The 23,172-nt window shown below is 41.7% G+C and overlaps 4 protein-coding genes across 4 annotated transcripts in view; 2 read left to right on the forward strand and 2 right to left on the reverse strand.

Moving 5' to 3' along the window:
* The first annotated feature begins 686 nt into the window (after positions 1 to 686).
* Positions 687 to 4,039, forward strand: snrpd1 (small nuclear ribonucleoprotein D1 polypeptide). Its single transcript, XM_035682018.1, has 4 exons — positions 687 to 831; positions 1,453 to 1,529; positions 2,299 to 2,490; positions 3,801 to 4,039. Exons 1-4 carry the CDS (start codon positions 818 to 820, stop codon positions 3,875 to 3,877), a joined length of 360 nt encoding a protein of 119 aa, XP_035537911.1. The 5' UTR covers positions 687 to 817; the 3' UTR covers positions 3,878 to 4,039.
* A 627-nt stretch (positions 4,040 to 4,666) lies between these two features.
* Positions 4,667 to 7,699, forward strand: ggcta (gamma-glutamylcyclotransferase a). Its single transcript, XM_035681327.1, has 4 exons — positions 4,667 to 5,106; positions 6,438 to 6,583; positions 6,677 to 6,809; positions 6,917 to 7,699. Exons 1-4 carry the CDS (start codon positions 4,990 to 4,992, stop codon positions 7,034 to 7,036), a joined length of 516 nt encoding a protein of 171 aa, XP_035537220.1. The 5' UTR covers positions 4,667 to 4,989; the 3' UTR covers positions 7,037 to 7,699.
* adnp2b (ADNP homeobox 2b) lies at positions 7,695 to 15,286 on the reverse strand. Its single transcript, XM_035681325.1, has 4 exons — positions 14,881 to 15,286; positions 13,826 to 13,947; positions 11,837 to 11,935; positions 7,695 to 11,569 (listed from the first exon to the last, which is right to left on the reverse strand). The coding sequence occupies exons 2-4, from the start codon at positions 13,931 to 13,933 to the stop codon at positions 8,840 to 8,842; spliced, it is 2,937 nt and encodes a 978-aa protein (XP_035537218.1). The 5' UTR covers positions 13,934 to 13,947; positions 14,881 to 15,286; the 3' UTR covers positions 7,695 to 8,839.
* A 2,586-nt stretch (positions 15,287 to 17,872) lies between these two features.
* azin1b (antizyme inhibitor 1b) overlaps positions 17,873 to 23,172 on the reverse strand; it is a 6,734-nt gene continuing 1,434 nt past the window's right edge. The window contains exons 3-11 of the mRNA XM_035681172.1: positions 22,739 to 22,937; positions 22,405 to 22,578; positions 21,984 to 22,156; positions 21,549 to 21,762; positions 21,336 to 21,410; positions 20,684 to 20,849; positions 20,339 to 20,448; positions 19,485 to 19,690; positions 17,873 to 19,381 (exon numbers count right to left, since the gene is read on the reverse strand). Of these exons, the coding sequence (XP_035537065.1) occupies positions 19,306 to 19,381; positions 19,485 to 19,690; positions 20,339 to 20,448; positions 20,684 to 20,849; positions 21,336 to 21,410; positions 21,549 to 21,762; positions 21,984 to 22,156; positions 22,405 to 22,578; positions 22,739 to 22,840 (1,296 nt within the window). The 5' untranslated portion in view covers positions 22,841 to 22,937 and the 3' untranslated portion in view covers positions 17,873 to 19,305. The remainder of the gene's footprint in view (positions 19,382 to 19,484; positions 19,691 to 20,338; positions 20,449 to 20,683; positions 20,850 to 21,335; positions 21,411 to 21,548; positions 21,763 to 21,983; positions 22,157 to 22,404; positions 22,579 to 22,738; positions 22,938 to 23,172) is intronic.

Consider the following 23,172-nt stretch of genomic DNA (forward strand, 5'->3'; position numbering starts at 1 on the left):
ATTGTATATTTCTCTTCATTTCACTTTTACATTAGAATAAAATAAACTTAAAGTTAATGTATAACACAGTAGCTACAGTAAACAATATAAACAGTAAGCAGTGCAAAATGAAGTAAAGATTGTCTTTATTGTTTATTATCTATTGTCCTCCCTGCCTTTACTAAGAGCTGATGTACAGTTATACACAAGTTATACACAGTTATACACAAGTTATACACAAAGTTATACACAGTTATACACAGTTATAAACAATATACACAGGTTATAACCACAAGTTATAAACAAGTTATACCAACCAAGGTTATACAAACAGTTATACACAGTTATTACACAAGTTATTAAACAAGTATAACACCAGTTAATACACAAGTTATAAACAAGTTATAACCAAGTTATACACAAGTTATACACCAGTTTATACCAAGTTTATTAAAACAAGTTATTACCAGTTACACAAGTATTAAAACCAATTATACCACAAGTTATAAACAGTTATATCAATAAAGCTTTGATAAATAAATGTAATTAGAGGACTAATGGAAGCTGAACCCACAGTCTGTGTATTCGGGGTTATATTATGTACAATAACTAGAGTAAAGTTACATGAAGTGTGTTTTAAACTTATTAAACCTGTTCACCACTCCACCGTCAGGGGGCGATGTTGCCATCAGCAACGTTTCCGCTTTGCTGTCGCCCATTTAGTGACGTCGCATAAGCGCGACAGAAACGTACAGTGCAGCAGCGGCCTGTGTTCTCACCTGATCGCTGTAATTTTTTCTCTTCGGTGGAGGATTTCTCTCTACAGTCCGTCACCAGCATGAAACTAGTCCGGTGAGTGTTCGTCAGCAGGCCCCGTCTGTCGGTGGCGGCGATACGAGCGGATGAAATAACGCGATGATGAAGGATGGGTGTAGATTTAACCGGAGGGAGAGACTGATGAAGAGGAGGAGGAGGAGGAGGATGAGGCGGGAACCCGTGAATGAAGTGAATGGAGGCTGTCCGCAGATACAAAGACCGGAGCACACGGGGCTCGGGAATAACCTGAACCATTCACACACTCTCATTCTCTCAGTGTTAAATGTGAAACAGCGGAGTTATTGTTTGTTTAATCTCTTTGTTTTATCCGCAAACGCACCGAGGTCAGTGTCGGTTTACTCACAGGCCTTTCTGTGTCTGCTGTTCTCTGCGGGTACTGTAACATTTAGCCACCAGTGCTCTCCTCAACGTGTTGTTATTGACACTTTAAAGTGGACGGGCTTCACGTTGTTCGTCAGGGGGCTTTTGTTTTGGTCCTGAGCTGCACCGCCTGAAGCTAACAGGCTAACCAGCTCACTTCAGGCTAAAGTTAACTTTTAAACTTTAAACGATGTTACTGTGGAAACGGTGTCGATATGAGGAGAGGAAGAGCTCACACAGAGGTGTTTACTCTCGGGTTGTGTTTGATATTCGCAGGTTTTTGATGAAACTCAGCCATGAGACGGTCACCATTGAACTGAAGAATGGCACCCAGGTCCATGGCACCATCACAGGTAAGAGCCAGCTGGGGCTTTATTAGAAGATACAGCTGTTAAATCTCTCTCTACTTGTGACATATCTGTTCTTCAAAGTTTGCCTTTAAACTGCTTCCACAGGTGATACCAAATATCCTCCCAGAAGCCAGTTTATCAGGTTGACCCAGCTAAAGCCAATGCAGCCTAATACAGCTCTTAGTAATACCCTCATAAAGATTATAATCAATTGTTTTAACAGTTTTAAGAGGAGTTATTCTTCTTCATTTACATTTTTAGGTTTGTTTGTTCCTATTAAATTATGTTTTGAAGGGTGTATCACTTTATTCTCTACCAATACATCTCGTGTTTTCTTCTTTTTATTCCTCTTCCAATTGGAGAAAAGTGAACTTGTGATTTAATTTATACATTTTTACTGTGAACGAGAGTAAAACAATAATTTCATCACAAATCATTGATGCCTTGTAACCACGCCACTCCTGTGCCGAGGCGTCCTTCAAATCACCGTTTCAGATTGGTAAAGCTTCATGAACACACGTGTACCGATCAGAGAGATTTAGAGGCAACAAATGCTGTCGAGCTCTTATTTTCTGCGTTCTCTGGTTGAAAGTTTCAACACTTTGGCAGCTCAGACTGCTGGATATGTTTGGTTGTGGTCTGAATTGTGCTTTGTGGCACCATGAGGAGATTCTGCGGTCCACCAGAGATGAACCACTGGGGATCAGCAAAGACAGGATTTCCATGGTGGTAATTTCCCTGTTTCTCATCTCCTGTTTCTTTTCTCTTTCAGGTGTTGATGTGAGCATGAACACCCACCTGAAGGCAGTGAAAATGACCCTGAAAAACAGGGAGCCCACTCAGCTGGAGTCACTGAGTATCCGTGGCAACAACATTCGCTACTTCATCCTTCCCGACAGCCTCCCCCTGGACACCCTGCTGGTTGACATCGAGCCGAAGGTCAAGTCCAAGAAGAGGGAAGCAGGTGAGTCGTTCATCCAGGTGTTCTGCAGAGGAGGGACGATAATACAGCACACTAGTGATATGTGGCTTCCTCTTGTTGTGTTTTGTGCCAGAGCGTTTTGGAAGTTTATCGAGGACTTTATTAATCTTGCTTTATATCAGTGCATGGACGTTAAAAAGTTCAGGGGTTTTTGTTTGAATCTTTCCTTGGTAGTGAAACCTCGGTGGTTTTATAGTCACAAACATTTTGTTCTGGTTGTCTGTCCGTCCCGTTGCTGTGAACCTGATATCTCAGCCTCACCACTTGGACTCAACCCGATGAACTGAATATAATTTTATAAGTCAAAGGTTAAAGTCATGTGACCAGTGCTGAAAATTAAGTGTCTGATCCTCATAATTGTAGCTTATCAGTTCCTTTTTTATCAATGTCAGAAATCGATAAAGAATTAAACCGATAAGCAGATAATGTATTGAAGTAAGGCTGTCGTTGTCTATTGATTTAGGATGTTTAACAGTGTTTGTTTTCCTAATTACTTTTAAAGTGGTGCAGTGGGATAATGTTTGATGCTTGTACTAATCATCTGCACTCTCCCTCCTCCTGCCTGTCTGTGACCCTAATCGACTTTTATCTAAATAAAGTCACCAATTGGTTAACACATTCGGCAGAAAGTTCCCAGTTAACAGGTTCACTCATTAAACCGACACACGGCCGAGTTTCAGAACACAAACACCAAAGCTGCGGCAAACTGGGAAAATTAGCAAACCAGTTGGAGTTTCCAGTTCGGGGGTTTTGTCAGAGCGTACGAGACATGACTGTGTAACAGCGCTGTGTTTTATACAGCAACAAGTCTCTTCAGTCTCGACGCCCTGGAGCGCTTTCCTATTTAAAAAAATACTAAACTTCTTCAGATGTTAACACCTGGTTGTGGTTGGAGCTTGGTATTATATTACTTTTCAAAATAAAACTCCCAATTGTAGAAACAGACTGAATGAAACTATTGAGTTACGTAGCCTCCTTTAACCGTGGTAGAAGCAAATAAATCAAGGGAAAGGGAACAACATAATCTCTGCGGAGGTCGAGGTGAAGCCGTGCCGAGTGAAATCACGGCCTTCCAGTTGACGGTGCTGCAGGGTGAATAGGATACATGTATCTTGCTCAGGTTTTATTCAAACGTTTTGTTTTCATTTGAAACCTACACGTTGGTTTGTACTTTAAATACTTTCTTTACCTTCATGTGTAGCAGGGGTTTGTATACTTGTATAAAGTGACCTGTAGTGTAGGACTGATTTTCTGTGTGATTGCTGCTAACTGTGACCCGTCGGTCTCCTCAGTGGCTGGACGGGGACGAGGCAGAGGACGAGGTCGTGGCAGAGGAAGAGGACGAGGCCGGGGCGGCCCGAGGAGATGATCGCCAGGCCGCACGTTTTCAGGCCAACACCTCACTGTTTGTACAGGATTTTTCTTCTTTTTTTTTTCTCGGAGGAAACATTTTGTGAATTTCCATGTGTTTTTGTTCAAGTTTTTTTTGTTTTTCCTTATTTTGTACATTAAAGTCCTTATGAAGAGGATACATTTGACTCTGTGTGTTATTAACAGCATTAACTGGGTTTGTTTGTGTCACTTTTGTTTACTTAATGTATTTATTACATGGCTGAATTTAAATAAAGTGGGCCTCTAAAGATGAAATGAGGGTGGGGTTGTCATAAGGACTCGTGCTCTACAAGGTGAGCTAAGGCAATGCAAATATAGAATTTAAATAATTAAAGATAATACTAATAAAATGTCTACATTTGGTACGTGTCATTAATGGTGGATTTACAATACTGCAGTTTCCATGAAAGCCTCGAAACTGGCTTTTAAACTTTAACTTTGGTAAATAAATAATATATAAATCAAAACCTATTAAACCTTCACAGGTAACTTGTCTGTGTATTTTTGTGAAACATGGTTTCTTAACTGCTCTAGGCTGTAAATGAAAACACATTTTAACTTCAGATTAAGAATATGAATCAACGTAATTCCCCTCGGGATAAATAAAGTGTATATATATCTATATATCTATATATTAAAGGCATTAAGGGTTGTTGTGTCAGCACTAGACTTCCAGAAGAGACCGCAAAAGATCAGCATTTGACCCGGAAGTAAATAAAAAAAACACCCACACAAATATTACAACTGAATCATCAAATACTCTTTAAAAAGAGTCGAGACATCTGTGTATCTCCTCAGTGTGTGTGATGGTTATAGTGGTAAAGTGGCTGGTTAACCCATAGCTCTGGTTAATGTGCTCTGAAACAGCTAGTTAGTGTAAAAGCTGCTGTCAACAAGAGCGGCAGTCGCCTTTAACCTTAAACTAAAATACTTTATTTAAAGTACCAGCCGAGACGAGACGGAGACAGCCTCTGTGCAGAGTTTGGATCCAACACTTGGTACATTAAAAACAACAAGATTTTTAGTTAGGTTTAGGTTTAGGATCAAGGTGAGCTCCTATGTGTCGACGGCCGACAGAAACACCAAGAGATGTCTGCTGCTGCCGTCGGTCGCTTCATGTACTTCGCTTTCGGAAGCAACTTACTGAAGGAGAGACTGCAGCTGGCAAACCCCTCGGCGACGTTTTACTCCACCGGCCGACTGAAGGTAACCACTCACTTTGTGCAGTGAACCGGTTTTATTTTGTAGTCCCTCTCTCTCTCTCTCTCTCCTCCAACTTTAATCACTCAAATCTCCGGTGATGTGAAACTCACCAAACGCAGCCGAGTGGCGACGAGCTAACGTTACTGCAGTGTAGATATGACACATTAATACACCTTAAACATTGATTCATTGAGTTATTTCACCTACACTTACCTGTCGGGACCGTCTTTACGTTAGCATTTAGTAGCTTAGCACCACGGTGTCAACGGCGGAGCATTAAACAACACAGGCTAACGTTAGCCAGGTGCAAACACTGTTGGATGAATCAGATGTATTATTGTGGTTACATGGTTGTACGGATATATTATGTTATTAAGATGATTAACTATTTGTCTTAAAGAGCTCAAACAAACATCTCTAACGGTCCGGGTAATAATTTAACTGCCGTTCCAGCAGTCAGCGGATGGTAACCATAGTTACAGCGCTACGTTAAAGTTAAAGTGGCCTCGTAATGTGTGGACAACATTAACGTTAAATGATCATATTACTCCATCTAAATGACTACAGGCAGGGTTAGGAGACACAGTTACTCATTTAAAATGTACTCAGTAACCTGACACGACTTGATTCGTTACTTCCGGATTACCTCAACGCCAAATATGCAAATAAAGATAAAATAAATATCATTTAAGATGACTTTTAAGACAACAGAACTATTTAACTTTAGATGAGAAAATGGAAATAAGAATGTGACCTCTGCTCAGTGTATTTAAGAACCTGTTTTTAATTGAGTAAATTCAGGCAGCAGCACCATTAATAAAGCTGCTCTGTGCTGTTAAAGACAAAATAATGACAACATTTCTATCCAGAACAAGCATTTTTACTGGAGGCCATGATAATGAATTGGGCAACTGTAAGATTGTAATGTGTATGCACTGCGCATGTGCACGGTAGTATATCATTCTCAAATTTAAAATGTATTTGATAACTGTAATCCTGCTACATTTTTACGAAATGTAACTGTAATCTGATTACACATTTTTTCCCCTGCAACCGTAACATTCGTTACCTTTTGTTTTTGTATCCTGTGCTACATGTAATCTGTTACTCCCCGAGCTCGACCACAGTGAAGCTCTAGCACCTCCAGTCCAGAACCAGCTGTAACAACAGGGCCGGAGCGTACTGATGACCGACAGTAAACAGGCTCTGGGGACACTGCTGAAAACACAAACACAGCAGCCCCTCTTCACGTCACACTGAAATAAAAGCCATTTTGTTTAAAATGCACAATGCCTCTTTTCACCTTTTGTCCCGTACCCCCTGTGTTCATACAGGACTATGAGCTGAACTTTGGCCTGTGGGAGAAAAATGCACACACCACTTGGCATGGCGGCGTGGCCACCATTGAGTCCCATCCAGGGGCAGAAGTGTGGGGGGTAGTCTGGACTTTGAGCAACGAAAACCTCACAAGCCTAGACAAGTGAGTCACCTAAATGCATCACCGTTAATGAACTGAGCAGTTAATGTTTGTCGTTTTGAACCAACACAGCGGTTGTTCTGTATGTGTCCTCAGCCAGGAAGGGGTGAGCATGGGGAAGTATTCTCCTCTTGAGGTTTCAGTGGAGACCGATAAAGGACTGATGCTCTGCAGGACTTACCAGATGAACAATTTCCATGCCTGTCCTCCCTCTCCACAATACAAACAGGTGTGTACATGTAAACAATGGTCCAAAGACAATGCACGACTATATGGAATAACTTTTTTTAGCGGCTAAATGTTAATTCTCTGTCTCAATCCTGTGTCTTATATAAGGTGGTGTGTCTGGGTGCAGAGCAGAACGGACTCCCAGTGGAGTACCTGAAGAGGCTGGAGGCCATTCAAACCAACAACTACAACGGCCCCTCGATCCTTGATCAAATCAGAATGAAGTAGCGACTGAAAGTTTACATAACTGACTTTGGAAACATGCGCTGACGAAACAACCTCACCACAGGGTCCATTTAGTCGCTGTTCAAAGTACATGAAGAGCGAGAAATAGCTACTAAGTTGACCTTGTGCAGTTTCTGGGGCTTTCAACCACATTTCTGTCTGTTATTACTTTAATCAGTGGTATTATAGTATGATTATAATGAAATGGTACTAATGTAATGGCGATCCTAACAAAATGTGGAAAAACTAACTAGCTAGTTAAAGACAGTGAATTGGCACCACTGTGTGGCCAGAAGTGAATAACGCATGCATTTAATCATGAGACCTTTGGATGGGCTCAACACATCCCTGATCTTTTATTTTGAGCTGCTATTAAGGAAGTCATTTGAGAAATAGGTTGACTGATGTATTTCAGCTGAAGACTAAATGTGGCTGGTAGAAAATTGTTTAATTCCATTATTTCTCAGGGTAATATTAAACACTAATGGAACTTTTATTGTGACATTATCTTCTATTCCTGCTGATAAAAGGAAAAAAAAGTGTCCAGAAGTCTTTTCAGTTACACATGAAAGAAATGAAATACCTTGAAGTGCTTTCACACAGCTTGATTTAAAGTTAAATTCTTTATTATGAAATGAAAAATAAAAATGAATCATTTACGTAAAAGGAAACCACTTTATTTATTTTTTACAACACAGTGGCCTTGGACAGAATGAGCATTTGTACCTCTCCCAACATTTTTGATCCTCTAGGAATTATAGAAAATACATGTATAGTACAAAAAAACAGCTGTCAGGAGAACAGAAGATATATTATATGTTGAACACCCAGTAACATGTTTTGTGTTATGTTAAATCTCTAGGTAAATTTCCACAAGTCTATGCAAATATGTAGACTTCACAATGGCACAAATCATAATTTCACCTGACAATAAAACAAAGGCTCATGCAAGCAACATGGTCATAGATTTATAATAATGAAGTGTTTCATTAACTCTGGGAATTGATCAAACCTGCCAACTCAAACATTTTGTACATTCTTAATAATTTGGCTTCAAAACTGCAAAATTAACATTCGGCTAAATTGTCTGCAGAAGTTGGTGAGCAGGAAACATTTTTTTCCCCTTTAAGTGTCTAAATGTGGAGGGAGGAGTGATGTGAACAGTCTGAAAAATAAAAATAAAAACAATGAGAAAACAACAAAAAAGCCGTGTGCATGAATTAAATAGGTCCAAACATGTAAAACAAAACAATTTATGAAGGAGAGCCTAACAGAATAAATCAAATCTACATTGAAGTGTGCACTTGTGTCTTGATATTAGACAAGCAATGGTGTAGGAATCACAATTTTGTACAGATGGGTTTAAATAAAAGCAGCTACCAGGAGTAAATCAGTGCTTAAACCGCCAGAAGCCACCGTTGAATGAGAGATTGTAACCAGCTAAATAAATACTGTTGCAGCTCAACCGTCTGACACCATAGTATCTCACAGACAAATACATCTGCAGCTTCATTATTACGTTCTAAAAGAGCATCGCAACGTGGCTCCGCCTTTATCTGGAAATCAGGGTTACTGACAACATACCGAAGTCAAACGAAGCACTATTAATGAAGGCTACATTAAGAATCTGCCCTCGCTAACAGGTAACTTGTATGTTAGGAAATGCATTGTATGCACTGCATGATGAACTCTAGTTCTGTTAAAAGGCCATTATTAAAGTATCTGTGTTTTATTCTGTTTTTTAAATCAGGTACATCTGCATTGTTTGCTGTTTTCAGGTTGTTCCATTTTCACACATTTCAGAGCTCATTCCATTTGCTCCACCGGTTCCCCATCCGTAACTTTCTCATTTCCACTTTCATCCATCGGCTCTGGTCGGTCCTCGCTGTATTCCATCTGCTCTGTCGAATCAGCAGGCGGCTGCTCCGCGGTATCGGCGGCCTGATGTTCTGGGATGTCGAGATTGTGCTTGACTTTGCTCAGTTCTGTCATGTTGAAGCCGAAGAGAACGGCAGCTGTGCTCCTCTTGAGACTCTTCATGCACTTGCTGCGCTTCTTGCTGAAGTGGGCCGCCAGCTCCGCTTTGGTGAGGGACAGCCTCCTGCACAGCTCGTCAGTCTCGGCTTTGGTCGCGTAGGGGTTCCGGTTGAAGTACTTGGATATGAAGTCTTTGCGGTCCTCGCCGCTGCGGCGCTCAACTAGGGTGGGTTCCAACACCAGCTTCACCGCAGGGTCGGCCTGAATCACAGGCTCAGGCGGGGGCAAACACTTTTGCTGCTCTCGCTTCTTGCGCATGGCCGCTTTTTGTTCTCGCTCTCGTGTGTTGGCCTCGATGACCTGCCTCCACGCAGCCTCCAGCCTCTTCTTAGACTGCAGCTCTGCTTCTGTTTCTGCAGGCTTTGCGGTGGGTGCAGCTGAAATCACACGAGCTGGAGCTAGCGTTTGTTTTATAGTCAGCCCTTGTGGCACTTGGAGGAAGTAGAGTCCGGATGGCTGACTGAGCTGCTGAGCGGGTTTTGGCGGCTGCTGTGGGGCCACCGTAGGTTTCTGGGGCTGTGGTTGTTTTGGTGAACACCGGCATCGCTGAATGTGAAGCATCACCGCCTGCTGGGTGACCTTTCCTGTGTATACACCATTGCAGTATATGCACTTGAAAGCCTCGGTCTTGAGGATGGCATGAATGGTGGGTGCTACAAAGTGTTTTTGTCTCAGGTGCTGAAGGTGTTTGGAATCATTCTGAAACTTTTCGTCACAGAAGGGACAGTACGAACTGTTGATTTTCACAGGGGCTGGGCAGATTTCCGGTTGGCTGCTGGGCTGCAACTTAAAGAAGATCAGGTCGAGGGAATTCGTGACCAGGGCCAGATTGACCTCGGTATCTCCTAGGACCTCTTTCGGTGCTGTGGTGTGGACATCAAAGTAAGGAAACAGGATTCCCCCAACACCTTTTGAGTAGACCCTGTACTTCTGTCTCAAAAAATCACAGTATGCCTTACTTGTGGGATTGTGCTGCTTTACATGCTCAGCAAGTTGTTTGATTGAAAAGAACAAAGCTGAGCAGTACAAACAATTCAGGCCATGCAGCAGGTGCTGGAAGACGCTTTTTTCTGATAGAAGAATTTTGCATGTTAGACATTTGACAGTTTTGTCAGGCATTTTCTTCAAGAACGCTGCTCGTGCCGCCACACTTTCTGACTTGGTTGTGTTGGATTTTGTCTGGTGAGCAACCTCTGTGTGCATGTCAAAGACATTAGAAGGGAAAAGTTCATTGCAGAGGGGACAGGTAATCCATTTCTTAGTTTGTGGTGAAGAGTTACTTGTTTGCTCAACGGCCTTGAGAGGGGTGCTTGTGCTCTGAGAGGCCGGCACTGCTACTTGCAGTGGAGCAAAGGTATATGTGGGCATGCCATTCATCTTGTTGCCAGTTGGGATAAGGTGACTTAGCAGAGATTGTGAAGTCAGCATGGTACCTTGTAGGGTGATTTGGTTTGTTGATGCGTTTTGTGTAACCACAGCAGGCTTAGATACAGTTACAGTTCCAGGTCCAGCTGCCATGTTGGCCTGCACTCCTGATGGAAGAAGAATTTGCTGCGCTTGTGGAGTCTGTTGTGGTTGAGCAGAAGCAGGAGACAGAGCCACTGGTGCCTGTTTCAGAGACATATTAGACACCGTGGGAAGCTGGACCATGGACGGTCCGTGGGGCAAAGCACTTCGGAGGGCTATCGTGGCACCAGGCTGGAGCAAACCTTTAGCTTCAGCGCTAGCTAGCTGCACTAGCGCGGATGCTTGCGGGGGCAGAAAAGCTTGGTTGGTTCCAGGTGCACATATCAGAGTAGTACTGTTTGTAGTTCCTTGTAACTGCTGTAATGCCACCACAGTCCCAGCAGGTTGGCCATTACTTGGTAAAACCAAGGACTTACTGTTGAACATTTGAGGTTGCTGTGGTTTGGGAGCAATACTTGGGAATGTCACAAATAGTCCGTTGCCATTGGGTGTTGTTTTAATGGTGTAGTTCTTGTTCTCATAAATCATACTCTGCACCTGTGTGCTGACTGAATAGTGCGATGGCTCAACCAGCATGTGATGCAACATTTGGTCTAGGTTTCCAGTGTTCACCCTACACACCTTGCAGCAGTGGACCTTTACAGATGTGGTGCCTTGAAGGTGTAATCTGTAACCAATATACTGTTCCGCCAAACTTTCCAGGTGCTTGAGAATGATGTGCTTCTTCATCGCGAAGATAGAAGAGGCCGGAAATCCGCATCTTCGACAGTGATACCTCTCGTTTCCCCGATGGGTGGGCGCCAACCCTTCTCTCTGAGGTTGTATGTGGGTGGAGACTTTAGCGTGGAAGAACAGCATGTGCTTCTTGACAACCTTGGGGTGGCCAATGAAGAGGCACTGAGAACAGGGGGCCAGCGCACAGAATGACTGCACATATCCATGGCAGCGAGAGACGTGGCTCCTGAAGTTGTAGATGTTTTGGGAAGAGTACTTGCACAGGTTACAGCACAGAGCTCGAGACCGATAAGGCCACTGAAGAGAAAAAGAGAAAGATCAGTTTAATTCAGTGAACTAAGTTACATTTTGCATTTCGGTGTGTACAGATTATATAAGATTCATACCAACCTAAATATTATAAACAACATGAAATTATTAGTCTCCTCTAATCTCTCTCCGTCCCTAGACAGGTATGGGTTAACAGGTCAGTAACATTTTTTTTATTATTTAACAAACACTTAAATCAGCGTTGTTATTAGGTACTTATTATTTAAGTTAACAGGAGTTCAGTGTCATAGTCACCTTTTTCTGTAGTCTGCCGTTGTGTGCGAAATCAACCCACTCAGTTTCCACAAAGGCTTCATCTTCATCGGAGTTTTTCTCAGAGGTTTCATTGAGATTCTGCACAATAGACACAAAAACAAATAAATCCGGAGTATTTGAAACAGTACCACAATGTAGATGTGTCCATTAAAACTCAGTTTTGTTTAAGTCAATAAGGAATAGTATAATAGAAATACAACATGAAGTACTGATGGTAAAATGGTAAGCCAGCAGTTTAAACAACAAAGCATCATACAGCATGAACTGACCCTGTTTGCATTTGCCAATTTATAACATGTACTTAGCTAAAATGAAAGCAGTGTCATTTAAAGTATAATTACCCTGCAATAAGTCCTACCTTCATGAAGGTTACAGTGTTCAGTTTTTGTAGAAACAGTTTTAGAGGGCAGCTGATTCAACTGTATGCTCAGTTTGGAGGCCATATTATGCAGAGAGGTGTGTTGTATAAATTAAATAAAAAGCACCTCTTTGTATACTGCAATACTATTCAGCACCACCACAAACTACAGCATCCAAAAGTGACGTTTAAGTTGAAGAAACACCTCTATGAAACAACGTCCACAAAATCTTAATGAAGTCAGAATTATTGCATTAGTGGATGTACCTGATCGACAAATATCAAAACAAAATCAACAACGGAGTGCAGGTTTCACATAAAGCTTTAATCTAAAGAGTTAATAGCAATTACAGACATCGTTATGGTGCAGTAGGAAGTTGTGCTTTCTTCTTAAACGTAAAAAGTTAAAAGTATAAAGTCACACCAAATGGGTACCAGCTCTTTCACCTCTGTGTAAAAACCTATGTGCTCATAGATGCAGTGTAACTGAGAAATAGTTGACACAAGTACTGAGTTTCTAAATTTTAAACTAAGCCACAAGCTACCAGAGTCAGAGTCATAAGATATCTGCAATCTCAATAAAACAAGTCAGGTGTAGTAGTGAGGTAATGCATCTATGCAAACACAACAAACTAAGCTGGGCGGTGGTCAATGGACCATCTGTTTTCTTCACTTGTTGCTACGAGCAGAGGTTGAGATAAAATATTCACAAATATTCAAACATATGAAAATCAGGGTGCATCATCACATTAATGGAAAACAAACACATCAGTGCCATAAAGCAGTCCTGCGCACTGATTTGCAACATTATCCCAAAATCACAGAAAATCAGTAGACATGACATCATATAGTCCAACCCCACTTGTTGCCATAACAACCAAAGAAAAAAAATAACCCTGTGAATGTCATTCTTCCAATGTGACCATCATCATATCACATTCCTGCTCAGGGCAGAAAATAGCAGTGTGCTAAAAGCTGGTACATTACATCTCTGCTTGTTTCTTATAAAGGTAATGTTCTCTGTAATGTAGTCCAAATAAAGACATTCAAATATGATAACAAAACATGTTAACATGGCTGTATTAACATGTTTATACCTCCTACTTTAATAAACTCTATTTACCCATAAACTGTATATAATTGCTCAATTTAATTGCATTCGTCAGCATGAAAATGACAGATATTTTCACCTGTAAATCAATATTAGTGATCAGTTAATGAGAACAGGTGACAGACTAATTCCTGACCCATGTCCTGCACACTGCTATTATTGTCGTGTTTATCACGTTTGTTGTTTTTAAACTCTAAAGTGTGACTTTAGTATAAACAAACTATTAGCATTGGATCAACAAGCAGAGTGGGAAGGTTTGGACAGCACTGATTATATACATAAATCATCACAAAGACTCTTGATGAGAATAAAGTTCGTAACATTTTCAGCTATTGTTAAAAACCCCAAACAGTGATCTACCATAAACAAATAATACAGTAAGTGAGCTTATTGAAAAGGTCTAGTTTACGTGAAGAGTTAAGTACCCTTATATACCAGCTTTAGATAAGACCCAAATCTTAAAAAGGCATCTTCAGTTATTTTACAAGATGAAACGTACCTTCAGCAGGTTCTGGCAGTCTTCCAAGCCGATCTCACTTAAGATGTTTTTCACTGTCTTACGTGCCTTTCGGATCTTCTCAATATTTCCAACTGGAACCTGATACATTATTCCCCAGAAGCCTTGTAAAAGAAAACAAGTTCTAATGTCATGGAGCATCAACACAAAACATGAGAAAAAAACCTTAAACTGAACCTTTTATTCTACATATTTAGAGTATATTTAAATGTAAGTCATAATCCTGTCAACATTTCCCAGCCAACGCCTAAAAAGAACCCACTATGGGAGTAAAATACTCTACTGCTGCTCCAAACACAGTTGTTTGATGAAGACTGCCTAAATGAAACACATATATATACACATATACACATATATATACACACACACACGTGTATGCATATGTACATGTAAACCACCGAGCCAGCATAAATGTCAACAAGCCTGCCTAACTCTAACTCTTAATAATAAATAAAGAAATGTATCAAACGCTTAAGGTGTGCCATTTTGTAACGACATACTGCATACAAACACAAAACTTACAGAATAAAGGTTGATTGAACATCCCTGTAGTGAGAATAACACAGTAACAAATTAAACTGCAGCATAAAGACAACACCCCTGCACTTAATGATGCTTTGCTATAAAAAATAATGACTGTACCTGGATATTATGCATTAAAGCATTGTGTTGATACACATCCATAAGATAACACTACTGTGCAACAGCTGATTCCATCCACACTGCGAGTAAGTCTCTATGTGAATAATATATGATTACTAAGCCATGTACTGTCGGGCATGGAGAAACTTTGCGTGTTCAGAGTGTGTGTTTTCATTTTTAAACTACAAATATGTCCCCTCACACAAATTGCCATCCATGCTAACCCTCACTGTGTGTGTGTCTGTGTGTCTGTGTCTGTGTGTGTCTGTGTTGCCCACACTGGAGTGATTAAAAAGCCCCTGGTAGCACGCTGACAGCGACAAGCCGGCTCACTAAGCCGGCCATGCCGCTTCTTCCCACTTGAGGATGCCCACAGCTTCCTCCCAGATATTTACCTCGTCCAATATTCAGTGTAGGTTAACGTTAGTTGTCGCTGTGCCACCTCCGACCAGGGCTAACGTTTTCCACTTCCACCGGCCCTCAACTGTGTGTGTGTGTGTGTCGGTGAGCTGCGTGTGATCCCGGAGCTGCACACAGATCCTCATCCGAGCAGCATCCCGTGTCTGCACCCGCCGCTGTGGGAATTATCTAGTCAAATATGAGAGGTGATGTTTGCGAACCTCTTCTGGTGATAAGTTATTTTTGGTCCAGCTTTTGTCCCTTTCTTCCCCTGTTGAGGAAAAAATGGCGCTCAAGTTCAGGATCTGACGTAGCGCTCCTAATTTGCATACTGCACGAACCGACCAATGGGAGCCCGTGTGAGCCTAAAAACTGAAAAGCTTTTTTACTCTCTCACCAAGACTGTCGGCCATTGTTCCGGGGAGTCTGGGTGATGGGTTTTATAATGATGTTTTTTTAATTTCATGTAATAACTTCCTTGTTAATTGGACCTCTCTGTCCCACAGCAGATAGCTAGGTCGAGGAGGGGGGCGTGGCTACTGCAACCTGGCAGTCACGTGGCACAGGGCTCCAGGCCAGCCAATGAGCTGTCGAGAAAATGAGCTAAATGGGCGGTCCTTGTCGCGTGACGTCACATCATGCTACTTTTTTTAACCAATTAACTCGGAGCACCATTTTGAAAAGGAGTCTGAGTGAAAGCGTTGGGTTAGTTGTGTTTCAGCTAGCAGAGCGTAAAGCGTTGGCAGTTTTCAATGTGCTCCACGATTACAGGAGGCCCACAAGATGGCTAGCTACCACCGCAGAGCGATTTATGCCAATAACGAAGCTTAATCTCAGATTTTTATGCTCATAACCCGCTTGTAAAAGTCGGTTCAAATCTTTTTCAGACTAACAATCTTTTGTTTCCGACTGCCAACTTGAAAACAAGTCACCTATCTGAATTTACGGCCCAGCAATGAACCTTTACGAACAAAAGGTCGGTTTGTTTGGAGACGAATCGAGAGTTCCCCAAGGTGTCAGTGTGACGTTACTGCAGGCTAAAGCTTGTTCGTGGTGAACTCGTGACGTATAATTTCTCGCGTTGTTTGACTACGCAATCATTTTAATAGCTATTTCACAGTATTTATCCACGGCCCCTTCATGTTGCAGCTCCTTCAGATGTGACAGTTCCTCATCTGTCAAAACCTTAACTTTTGTTGACATGAAGCACTTGTGATCTAATTTAAAATGTGACTAACACGATCATATCTGGCGCTCTCGCCGTCCGGTCAGGCAACGTAAACCAGGATGATGTAATACTTCTGGGGCAAACAGAGGAACAATATGAGGAACAGAGTAAAGTGTCAACATCCATGTTGGCTGTGCTGCAGCATTTCTTACCAAAGCAGAGCAGTCCTATCCCGAAGGTAAGACTGCTGAAGGACGACTCAGTTATATGACATCATCTTTAAACCCAAAGAAAGGAAAGAGGTTTTTTATTTTTTACTGTGAGATTCCCAGCGTGCCAATCAGTGAGCCACCAATCAGAATCAACCACTTAGGTTTCATTCATGCTTTCTCAGTCAACACTGAGCAGGCTGTGAATCAACAGGAGTTACTCCTCAAGCATATCATTTCAGATCTATCACCTCAGTGTTGCAACCTTGAAATTGCAAAGTCTATTTGTGTGTTTGTGTTTGTGCAGTGTCACTATGTGTGTTTGTGCAGTGTCACTTTGTGTGTGCTTTTTGCTGACAGACTAATAATTGTTTTACTATGTTATTATCATCATTGCTTCCACCACTGTCAAACACACCATGACCATTTCTTCTACATGCCCTCTCTAACATGCAGTGAGCGGTGTATGAAGCTCCGCTGATCTATTAGTCTTATTTTGAATCTCATTAAGATGCAGCCACCCCTAATAAACATTTTATCATGCAACGCTCAATCGGAGCTATAATGGCTCCCCTCAGAGCAATGCTTCCCTTCACTTGGTAACCTCCTCTCACATACAACACCAAGGAAATATTCCAGTGGCTGTAATTCATTTTGAAGCAAGGTTCTCCAGAGGAAATCAATGACGTGTACATTCATCTTTCCTTGTTAGTCTAATGATGCTGAGGCTCAGTGAGCAATGGCTAAAGCTGACAGCTACAATATTTGCCATTGGTAACATATGAATATCAGCACTGAAATCATACTTTATAAACAATAATTGGACAAAGATCTTATTGAGAACACACAGGCAGGTGAGAGTGTCTTGTTCAGGGAAGATAATGTAAGTACAGTAAATGACCAACAATTCAGTTTTATTCTAGAGGAAAGGCAATCTGATCTGAATGTCCACCTCTAAATGTCTTTAATTACTGACTTTAAAGATAATAAATAATAAATACATACTATAATGTACAGTGGCAACTGTAGATTCGGAGCTCTTTAATCATTAAACTGTAACTGAAGCGGATATTGTATATGTCATCGAAGCCCACGAGCATGTAGTTTTCATTGAAACAAAACACAGCAGCAGCTGATTTCACTGATTAAATACTCTAAGATGATGCTGTAGTGCTCGGCTGTAAACTGATGTCTGTCAAGATGGATTCAAATGTTCTCTTTGGGACATGATGCTTTCATCAAAACACATGGAAATACTCTGTTAGTACACGACGAGGATGATAAGGCTATAGGCTAGAGAATACCTCTGGTTTTGTTTAGCTATGTTGGGCTGAGGAGAGCTAGTGGTGTCTGGGTAATTAATAAATAACCTAAATTTAATGATTATGTGATGTTGATTTAGTAATAGATTGCAAAAGTTTGCACATGACAACATCTACTATTTTTACTGGTTACAGCAGGAAGTAGGATCTCATGCCTGGCTGCAAAATACTGAGCCTAAGCAGCCCTAAATCTGGATTACAGATTGTTTCTAGGACATTCAACAAAGAAACAAACATGTGGTTCTTAAATACGTTGGAAATTGTTTCAAAGATCACACATACACAAGAGTTGTGTATTTCAGTCAGAAATGTATTAAATTAATCACTTTCATTACTTTAACAAGCACAATTTACAGTCAAAAACAGGCTATGGTCCATTAGTGCCTTAGACAAGCAAGTAATTAATACATTAGTTGTTTGTAACACAGGAGGGCAGGATTCTTTAAAAACTGCAGTTAAGTCAGGTCATCTTTAATATTATTAGACGTGAGACATTTAGCTGTACATGAGACTGTGCATTATGTCCCTCATAACTTTAGAGAAGCATGAGGAAAAGTCTGGCATGTTATTTGTCATTTGCGCAGCCTTAGAGAGGTCTGTGTACAACAAACATGTCTTTCACTTGAGAGATACGGATGTGTACGTCCACATCCACCACGTACAGATCATTTATGTTAAGAGAGCACTCTTCAGAAATAGTTCCCCTGTTGGATTGTTCAGATCCTGGGAGAACAAGGACCAATCCCTTGGTGAGAGACACCAATGTAAGGATCTGAAAAATCCAGGGCTGCGTTGCTAAATGTCACAGTATTTCTTAAACCTACAAAACATTTTGTGCATTTTAAACCAGATTAACCTCCGTCTATCAGAGGCGAGGAGTGCATTAGGGTGTATTCATGCCTTTCGAGTAAAGGGAAACCACTGAGGTCACAAATGGCAATCACAGCACACTTAATCCAGGTAGCGTTAAAAAACACATCAATATCTTATCAGGAAAACACTGTTAGATGGGCAAAACACACTTAAAGATGGAGCTTTAAATATGCCCCAGTAATATCTGAATCCAATAAATAAAAATGCATTGAAGTGAGCTGCAATAAAGAAAGAGGTTACATCATTGTCATAATTTCATTTAAACTATGCAAAGTGAAGGGTCTGAAGTACAGAATCCACATGAGGCATTGATTCTTTTAAAACAAATCATCTACAGACAAAATGTATTGGTGTTGAACAGATACAGGATTTACACGACTGTCAACAGGTAATTAATAGATAACATGATTTAAATCAATTGTACATTTTGTAAACTGGATTTGATTTAGGAAACAAACCACCCCAAACATGTTGGGAGGGTGCCATCTCCAAAGAGTCGTCCATTTTGTTGCATAATGTCATTTGAGCTTGGGCCAGAGTTCTTTTAGCTGACAGATTTGTTTTTGAGTCCATCAGAGGGAGGGAGGAGCAAAAAAAAGAAGATCTTCCAGATAAAATTTTAGACAACCAACTGAAGTATTGAACAACCAATTGTTTCCAATTTCGAGAGGTAAAAAAAGTCGAATTCCTGGAAGAAATAATAGGACACTGCATTTTCCAAGGTGGCTGGAATGTTTACCGCATTTAGCCCCTCGTCCCAAATACCTCACTGACCGCTCCTCTCACATGGTGAAAGCAGAGGCTAAGGAGGATCTGTGCAATATAATAGGGGACAGGGGCAGAGTGCAGTTACACACTGTACTGGACCATGGAGAAATTCTTCATGGCACTGTCCAGTGCCACACCGGCCTCCTGCATTTCGTACCTGTGGGCAACACCAAGAGTCAGAGTCAGTTTTCTCTAAATCATATTCTTACTACATTTGTATTAGTGGCAAACATTCACATGCTAACTCGCTCCACACTCACCAGTCAGAGGTGGAGACAGTGTAGTAGATGGGCAGCTGGGAGGAGCTGAACTCCTCCAGGCCGCACGCGCCCATGTTGGAGAAGAGAAGCCAGTCTCCCACGCTGAGCTCAGGCAGCAGGCAGCGCTCCACCACATGGTCAAGCTGGTCCAGTGAAGGGCCCCACAGGCTGCTGGGATACACCGCCTCCTCAGCACACAGCACATGCTGGAGAGAGGAAACCGTGTCATCAAAATAGGAAACATTCAGAAATGTCACTGACGGCTTCTGTTACAGTTAATGACATCCCTACGGTACGTGTAAAATTATACCCTGCGTGTCAAGTGCAAGATAGTAGAAGAGCAACAGGATCACAGTCTGCAACTCAAGATGTTATACGCCGTAAAAAGAACTGATGCAGCGTCGTTTACAAACTGTATTATATTATTAAATCATAATTGAAATCCAAACATCTATTACTTATTAGCTAGCAAGCAACCTAAAACTGGATAGTCATTATGAACCAACTAATATAAGGTCACTGCCTAAAACTGCACCAGGGGGCTGGTGTGTATGGAATAGATAACAGCCCTGTTCATTTTTATTATTTTTATCATATGAGTAACTTCAGCTCCAGTTTCACTTAATGTTGTGTAGTTCATGTCACTTTTGAGATAAACAGCATAGAAGAGGAATTAACTGTCACTGATGGGTGACCCAGGAAGGTTTTACGTGGGACAATATAATTCAGTATCTGAAGCGATTCTGATCCTACTTCCTTAAAATACTCATAACGCATGACCCCTTTTCCCCATCTGAACTAGAGCTGCAATTCAGTCCTGAATGGGGTTGACTCTTGGGTGGAGCCCTACTAACCTTGTGCACTGACGGGGCAGGGATGGAGTTTCCCAGCAGCTTGCGGCTGAACGGGCCATAAACACCTTCATTCATGTAGTACAGGAACTCGGTATCTTCATTGTTCTCACCTGTGTAAATATAGTGGGTCAGATACATAGATACTGTATTATGTACAAACTGGGGACTCCGAATAGGACGGTATGTAATGAGTATCCAACACACAAACTATTCTTTCTTTGCTAAGGCAGCATATAATTATCTGCACATATTTACAGCCAGGGTGCAGAGACAAAGGGTATTTCAGTCAGATTTAACTGGATTACAGAGTACAAAAAGAACCTCGGAGAGAATTAAGTTACTCACCTTGAGCGAGGCTGTCCCAGTGGCGGGTCACTACTTTTTTGCCAATCACGTTGACAGCCAGGCTGAAAGCTGAGGCCACGTAGAAGCTGCCTGGCTGGGCCAACACTTGCACACCAGACAATGGGCTGAAGTAAGCATCCAGCAGCGGCCTGACTGCAGACTCAACCTGCACACACAAAGTTACAGCAAACACGCATTCAGAGGGGGTTTCCAGTAACAAAACAAGTATGTGCAAGAACTTTAGCTTTTAGGCATTACATGATTTTAAAGTGGAAAAATTATTGAATGTGTGCTGTTGGTGACTTTTGAGTTACAAACATCCAGAGTTGCACTTGTACTGGCTGTTTACATCACTGTCTAGCTAGATGAACCAAAATGTCCTTGAATAAACTGGTCATGTCTTCGATCACCTGTTGATGGCTAAAGAGAATAAAGTATCACATAACTACAGTAATATTAAAAGTTCTGTAGTTTCACTTGTATTCTTCAGGCAGTGTTTGCAGAACTTATACAATGTTATTGTTTCTGATTTGACAGGCTCGCTAAAGGTTTCAATTAAATTTGATGGAAACTACAGGCATGAGCAAAACTGGTTCAGCTCTAAAGGCTGATTGAAGCCCCCACAGTCATATCACAGCTGTTGACTACTTACTTGTTTGAGCTGAAACTCTGAGCCAGTAAATCCACCACCAATGTCCAGGATGTTCATGTTAAAGCCCAGATCCACCTGAACAGAAACAGCAAACAGTCATTTATTACCCTTAATGAAAAAGAAAGTGTACAAAATAAAAAGGAATTTAGGACACAGAAAAAAAAACAAATTCCTACTGATTCATAATTTTTATAATTAAAGATATTTTCTTACCCCCATGTCAAACACACAGCGGGCATCTGACAGTGCATGGCTGTAGGCCTCTTGCAGGTCTTGGCAGGAGCTGGGGATGTGGAACGTGACCCCCACCACCTGGACTCCCAGATCCTTGGCTGCTTCCAGCAGGTGCCGGCAACTCTTCAGAGAGAAGCCGAAAGCCATGCTGGTCTCAGCCGCGTGGGCCTGGGTGGTCAACTGCAGCAGCAACCTAGAACAGACAATTTAAAACATGAATGAAACACCCATCTAAGCGAGATTATTACGTTTTTGACATTAGCCAAACATCTACCAATCTTCTGTAGCCAAACACGAAACGTAACGCACTTCCCTATAAACAGTAATTACAGTGACACAGTCTTCAGTTTCACAGACGTGTGAGGATTCAAAATATGAGAGGAAAAAGTTTGGCTACTTAATTTGATGTCTTACTTCGCATTAGGGTGCAGCCGGGAAATCTTGGACAACTCTGCCTCGTTTTCGCACACAAGATGCTGGATGTTGTTCTTGGCAGCGTGCTTGATGTGTGCCAGCTGCTTGCAAACACCTGACAGAATGATGCTTTCTGGTGGCACGCCGTGCTCCAGCACCAGGCTCACTTCCGCCTGGGAGAAAGAGAACACACATTAGAGAAATTAATGCCACAAAGTCCAAAAGCCCCATCAAAACAATCACAAAGGTACCAAGTGTGTTGCATAAGTTGAAAGGATAGCAGTCATTAGACTAGTAATCAATTGAGTGCTTGTAATGAAATTGCCCCCAAACGTCAAGTGCTTTCAGTAGAGAATTAAGCACTGTGACTTATATAAATCCAAGCTACCTGAATGTGATTTCTGTGAAGTCTGAAGCCTACCTTGTTGGTACAAACGAAGCCCAGGCCCAAGGAGGCCAGCACCTCGATGACAGCAGGGCTGCTGTTGCACTTGACCGGGTAGTAGGGCTGCAGCTGTGGCACTACGCTCTGCCAGCACACATGCTGCCGCATCAGGGCACCGAGGTCCCCCGCCACGAACGCACTCTTCTCCACCTGGGAGCACAAGAACATGTCACATCAGTAAAATCACTACAGTAACAGTACAATAACTGACTTACAGCCTAACAGATAAAAGTGAAAGCAATTTGTAGCATGTGGGGAATTCCTTCACTGCAGACTGAAGCTATTTACAGGCCCTGCCAGCTGAACTGACCTGGGCCTGCTCGCAGATGTGTCCGTCAATGACATCTTCAATGGTCACTCCTCCCTCCAGGAGTTCAATGATGTAGCTGGGTTTGTCAACGAGTCCTTTCATCTCAACCGTATTCCGCTAAGCCGACAATCATAAAGAACAAATAAGCAAGTCAAGGGGTCACGACTGAGCCAATGGGGTCCTGCCGGTATGCAACAAACTGGAAAAAGAGGGAGACAGACTGTTAATACCACCACAACACACTTTTTTTTACAGCAATTTAAACAGACAAATTAAATACACAGGCACAGGGTTGATGAACTTCTAAGATTAACAGCTACATATTAATGTATTCCTGTTGGACAAACATATCCTACTGTGTGAACCCATGACTTAACTCTTATTTCCTATATGTCTTTTATTTATGATGGCTTATTTATTCTTCTGTACAGCAC

Source organism: Morone saxatilis, unplaced genomic scaffold (genome assembly GCF_004916995.1).
Source record: "Morone saxatilis isolate NCDOM2014 unplaced genomic scaffold, NCSU_SB_2.0 Contig9, whole genome shotgun sequence".
Taxonomy (NCBI): Eukaryota; Metazoa; Chordata; class Actinopteri; family Moronidae; genus Morone; species Morone saxatilis.